At 36.3% G+C, this 6,464-nt stretch overlaps 1 protein-coding gene across 1 annotated transcript; it reads left to right on the forward strand.

The window, feature by feature from the left end:
- The first annotated feature begins 430 nt into the window (after nt 1-430).
- Nucleotides 431-1,158, forward strand: LOC113303784 (histone H2B.7). The gene has a single exon (XM_026552866.1). It carries the CDS (start codon nt 520-522, stop codon nt 952-954), a length of 435 nt encoding a protein of 144 aa, XP_026408651.1. The 5' UTR covers nt 431-519; the 3' UTR covers nt 955-1,158.
- The last annotated feature ends 5,306 nt before the right edge of the window (nt 1,159-6,464 follow it).

The raw sequence follows: 6,464 nt of genomic DNA on the forward strand, positions 1-6,464 counted from the left end.
AAAATCCCACGATTTATAAAGGGGATACCAGTTCTACTAAATGCTGATACCGTTTCATATAGGACAAAAAGATCCTACCGATCCTGACCGTTGGATCGATAAAATGGTATCAACACTTAATAGGACTGGTATCCCCTCTATAAATCGTGTAAAATCCGAACAATAGCAAAAGCTTATCCTATAAATCTCAATATTTAATGATCTTCAAACCAATCGACGGTCCACATCGCCGATCCGTGTGAAACTAGACGAACCAATCAAACTCCATCAATACTGTGACAATGTAACCCAGCTCCTCTCATATGATCCGTCGATGATTTCTAACTTAATCAACGGTTTAAATATCGATCCGTATGAAACATAACAAACCAATCAGGTTCCAGCAGCATCTCTATATAAGAAATTCCCAAAGTCTCTTTGAATCATTTCACATCTTTCTTTTACTCTATTTTGTCTCCCTAGAAAATTTTCTCTCACACCCACTAAAATTTTTCAGATTTCCTTCAAGCATTTTCTGTAATGGCACCGAAAGCAGAGAAAAAACCAGCAGAGAAGAAACCCGCAGAAGAGAAGAAAGCAGAAAAAGCACCAGCAGAGAAGAAACCCAGAGCCGAGAAGAAGTTACCAAGCAAAGATGCTTCAACAGCAGATAAGAAGAAGAAGAAATCAAAGAAATCAGTTGAGACTTACAAGATCTACATCTTCAAAGTTCTGAAACAAGTTCATCCTGATATTGGTATTTCAAGCAAAGCTATGGGTATCATGAACAGTTTCATAAATGATATCTTTGAGAAACTTGCTGCTGAATCATCCAGATTAGCAAGGTACAACAAGAAGCCAACTATTACTTCTCGAGAGATCCAAACTGCTGTTCGTCTTGTTCTTCCTGGTGAATTGGCTAAACATGCTGTTTCTGAGGGTACCAAAGCTGTTACCAAATTTACTAGTTCTTAATTGCTGTTTATGCTCTTTAGGTTTTAGGAATTGGGGGTTCTTTTGTTTTGATGGTTTCAGTTTGGGGGTTGAATTAGGGTTTCATATAATGTAAGTAATAATTCAGATTTTATGAAATTTGTTCAATTTCTAATCAAAATATCTTGTCAGTGAAATCAATTGTCTAATTTCTGCAAATGAATCAAATGAAACCCATTTGTGAAATCTGATGATTTATCTGGATTTAAAATTTGAAACATTAATGATGATTTTGCTCAATTTTGAAGTTTTCACCTCATTTTAAACAAATTTACTAGCTGTTTCTGTTCTGTTGGTGATAGAAATTGGGTTTTCTCTTGTTTTAGCGGTTTCAGATTCGGGAATATCTACAGCATTGACATTCAGGAATGACTATCAGTAATGGGAAACAATTGTAAACCTTAGAGAGGTTTTGTATGCAGGTGGCTCAAGATAGGGATCATTTTTGCAACTGTGAGTATGCAGGTGGTAAGAAACCAACTAACACTTCTCGTGATTTGTCTTGTTCTTACTAGTGAACTAGCTAAGCATGCTGTTTCTGAGGGTATACCAAAGCTGTTACTGGGTTTACTAGTTCTTATGTTTGTTCTTGGGGTTTAACTTTTAGGTTTTCATACATGGTTTAGTGCATTTTGGAATAATACTGTTTGGTTTCAGTTAAGATTCAAAGATCCCTAAAGATGTTCGAACTAGATATTACGAATTGCGCCGAAGTCATTACTGCAATAAGCATAGGATTTAACTTTGGCACAACATTTTTATGGAGCAACACATTCTGGCTTCTGCAAAGTCCGTAATATAGCTCGGTCATCCTTGGGTATTTTTGCTGTAACATAGTGATGGCAGCTAATTGAAACAGAAGCGCACTCCACTGGATTCATAACAATCTCATATAGGAGATTGTATATATGAGATTGTATATATTTACTTCAATATTTTGAATTTTGGCAATGTACGTTTGTTCTAAGAGATGCAAATAATGTGGCACATATAGCCGCCAAACATTCTTTAGATTTATCATGTAGAACAGATTGGAACAACTCATTTCCATCAAGGATTGAGAACTGTAACCAAGCAAAAGCACTAAACTCTGCAATTTAATTATCAAGAAATCCTTTTCGTATTAAAAAAAAGGTGTATTGTTAAAATAGCTTTATTTGAATGGTGCACTGTGTTAGTACTATAGATGGTTCAACATGCATTATCAAGTGGAACTAATTTATTGTAAATTTTGCCATAAAAAATCCATTTTACGCCCTGGTCAAGGTTTTTGAAGCAAGTTTCTGGTTCATGATTTCATCTGATATGTGGATTGTGGAGGTCATGTGTGATCTTATGTTTTAAGTCTGTAAATATTTGTAAGTGAATGACTGATTTTTTTTACAGCAGTTCGTGTTGCTGTCTTAGATTGGTTTTTAAACCTGAAGCAAGAAATTCTTTCTTCTGACTGAAATATTGGAAGTCTTCTCTTCTTTCCATTCCATAGGTAACATCTTTGAAGTTCTTTAGTCTATGTTTCATTCATTTTTCTATTAGCTAAGTGGTTCTGGTATTTAGATTAAAATCGATTTTCTTTTTTTTTTGTTGAGCAGAAAGTAGAAAGTTAGCAACTACCACCGCCTTTCTAATGGGTTACTCTGCCCAAAAATCTGCCCAAAAACTTTCTTGGCAGATTAAGAAGAGTAGATTGCTACGACAGTCAGCTCAAGAAATTCATTTATAAATAATGGCAAATTTGATGTAGGGAATCCTTCGATTTCTTCATTTCAAAACTTTCTGGTTGGATGAGGCAACAATATATATCATCTGGAGGTAGAACTATGCTGTCAAAGTCAGTTTTATCTTCTATTGCAACACTCTCAGTAGGTACCTGTATTATTCCGTAAGGTTTTCTTCAACATGTAATGAAGATACAAAGGTCTTCTCTGGTGGGGACATAACTTCTAACAGACAACTGCTGCTGGCTTGTTGGAAATGCTTCTATAGGAATATGAGAAGACCCACGGTTCCAGGTTTCAAACCTTCTATTGTGATTCCACAATCCAACGTCAAGTATGTTTCTGAATTGTTCACTACAACTAACATGGATTGGAATGTTCTGCACTCACTGTTCTCTCCAATTGGGGTTTCTGCCATCAGTTCCATCTACATTATGGATGACAATGAAGTGCAAGATCAGCTGGTTTGGTTTAAAACACCTACAGGTACATTAATCCTCAGCTGTTGCAGAGTTTTCCTGGAAACTGTTTTAGAGACACGCAAATCTCTCCCAGAATTCGAACTTTTGTGTGGCAACTTGTACATAATGGCACTGCTGTAAGGTATAACAGACATCGTTTTAAATGAATGTCAGCCTGAATGTATTCTATGCAAGTCAGTTATAGAATCAGTCAATCATTTATTCATCGAATCTGCTTATTTCAGGAAAGCGTTTGAAAACTCCACCCGTAATCTGGATATTCCAAAAAGCAATATAGATGCAATTCAGAATTGGTTACCTTATATTCATGATGATAATTTCAAAACTTACACTACAATACCGGCGCTTGCACTCTATGGAACATTTGGATATCGAGGAATAGAATGCTATTTGAGCAGCAAGAATTTCTGGTACTGCAATAAGGTCACAAGCTTATGAAGATTGGTCTTGATTTCAAACCACACACCAGAGAGTCAGTGCACTACACTTGATAAGCCACTTTCTCTCGTTTGAGCATTTCAAGTCTTCAACATCTGAAAAACTGAATCTTCTACAAATCAAAGACAATGGATTCCTCCTACTTCACACATAAAGATTAATGCGCATGCTGCCTTTATAAACACCGATGGGGATGCTGCTGTATCTAACTGGTGGCAAAACAGTGACCAGTGTTACGAGCTGGCTCTAGTGTCCAGTCCAACAGTTGAGTTGGTCAGACAGGTGGTTGTAGACTTGTAGTTGTCCCAAGAGGTCTAGGGTGCAAATCAAATCCCACTTTCATGATCTCATCGGGGTGGGAGAATTTATTTCTTTGCCTAGCTACTGGGCTTGTAGTAGCAGGCCTCTGCTTGCTCTCAAAATAGGAAAGATGCATCTTAGATTCTTAGTTAGAGAAAATAGAATTCGTGGTAAAACTGGAAATAAATCAGTTAATCCCTCTCTATAAATGTAGAGTTACAGAATCACCCAGCTCCACACACCAAAAAACGTCTTAGTTTTACGAATATTTTCATCGAATTTTTTTTCTTGTGCTCGGTACAAGTTATTGGTTCTTGTTTTTCTCTTCCAAATACACACTATGGAGGGTCCAATATGGACTTGCACCATGTTCAGCAGATCTTGGATGAATATGCCAGAACCCACCGTTCACTGTAGAGACCATAATAAGAATTCTATTAGTCAAACTCAAGTTGTAATAGAAATTCAAGTTATCAGAGTAATACAAAGAGTTGATTATGGCGAGAGATGCAGCCTACAGTGTTGGTGCAACCATCCCAACAACCACCGGCACAGTTCCTCCTGGAGTTACTTTCTCGCATGAAGAACTACCTACGGTTGTCAAACTGTTTCCTATCAAATACGATGACTTATTATCTTCGGATATTCTAGGTAACTGCGATCTTACCTCAATCATGTCTGCTATTGAAGATTTTGTTCCTGGCCGGACCCTCGACACATCTGCTTTGAATTACTGCAAACAACATCTTACATCGTTCTTCATGAAATACCCTTCCTTGCGAGCTGACGGAGAAGGGAAGCCAAGTTTGTTATCTGTTATCATCCCTGTACAAATCGTAAAAGTACTAGAAACTTTTGATCATTACGATGATGTTGAAGTTAGTCATTCTCATGATTTTATTGATATGAAATACCTTAGAACCCCTGAGATAGAGCAATTCTTTTCACGTAATTATCGATCGTTTTTTAACTTACTAAAGATGAAGAAATTCGATGGAGCCAACGACTCGGGTGATGAATGCTCGATTTGTTTGAAAGACTATGACGAGCAGAATGATGGAGACGTTATTAGCCTCTCGGAGTTTCCATGTGCACATGTCTTCCACACCAGATGCATCATCCGTTCCCTTGATGCAAAGAGTCGCTGCCCAATTTGTCGCTATCAGTTTCGAGTACCAACACTTCGTAAGTGTACATGTGCAGCATCCGTTTCCTAAACGACGCGAACGAAGGAGAAAATTTCCAAAGCTTTTTAACTTTTTTTTTTTTTTTTTTTTGCTTTTTCTTTTTTAGTGTTTCGAAGCATATGCAATGCACCCACCTTCTACTAGTAGCCATTTTGGTCTTTGTTTCTTTGATTTATCTACCTATATGCAAGGAAGGGAATATTACTCCCTTGTCCCAAATTAGATGAGCTAGTTGTACTTTGCATAATTAAAGGCAAAGAAGAAAGGAGAGTATGTTTAAGTATTTTTTTTACAATTATACCCTTTTGGATAAGAACTAGTAAAAATTAGAAATGATTTATCTCTTAAATTATACCACGGCTTTTCGTTAACTTTATACCGTTGAAAAACATTTTAAAACACCTATGTAACGAATATAAAAATGACTATCAATTAAAAAGGTAGTTTTAGAAATATCCCTTGATTAGAGAGATAACTCATCTATTTATGGTACAAAATTTAAAACCAATTTCAGACGGAGAGTATCTTTGCAAGGGGAATCTTTTTTTTTTAGCCCAATTTTCTTTTTCTTTTATATATATATATATATGAAACTCACCATTGAAAAGTTTAGATTACCAATGGGGTTTTTATGGTTTTTAATGAAAAAAAGAAGATATTTTTGCACTCCAATTCTGCTTGTCGATTCGTGAACTACTTAACCATTATTTATAGGGGAACCCACTTGGTGCATAATGTGTACGCGGACTAATGTACATTTTTTCCTTGTGATTTGAAGCAAACTTCTCACATGATTACGTGAACAATCTATATGGAGAAGTTAATCTTGCTTGGTTATAAAGTAATTCGTAAACATGGAAACTAGTTCACGAACCTAGCTTTATTTGTAAGCTAGCAAGCCTTATTCATCAATATAAATAGAGGACTTCCTGCAAACTAGAATCTCAATCCCTCCAAATTTGTGCCCTAGTTGCGGTTAGAGCCGTCCTCTAGAATCTAGGTTACCTCTGGTGAAACTGTATTAGGTTACGACTTTGAAAGACTCCACTAAGGGATTAGTGAAGCCCAGTCAGACTATCTTTTACTTGATCGTTCTTTGTTATCCGGATATTATTCCTATTATTATTGTTGCAGTTTCAAAGTACTCTTCGTCTCATAATTTGTGCTTCCAAAAGATATAAATCTAAACCACTTGTGTTTTTATTTGCTTACGATTGTTCTTGTGAGGTAAAATCGATTAGGAATCTCTATAACCTTTGAAGAGGGTAAGTTGTCCTAATTGTTGAGTTTGCTTGATTCTTTTCCTTGAAGATCCCTCAGAAGCCTAGATATTTCCATTGCCTTGATTTAATATCTTTATGAAGGAA

Source organism: Papaver somniferum, chromosome 8 (assembly GCF_003573695.1).
Source record: "Papaver somniferum cultivar HN1 chromosome 8, ASM357369v1, whole genome shotgun sequence".
In the NCBI taxonomy this organism is placed as follows: Eukaryota; Viridiplantae; Streptophyta; class Magnoliopsida; order Ranunculales; family Papaveraceae; genus Papaver; species Papaver somniferum.

Coding starts and splice junctions, on each gene's coding strand:
- LOC113303784 (XM_026552866.1), top strand. CDS start 520: ATGGCACCGAAAGCAGAGAAAAAACCAGCAGAGAAGAAACCCGCAGAA.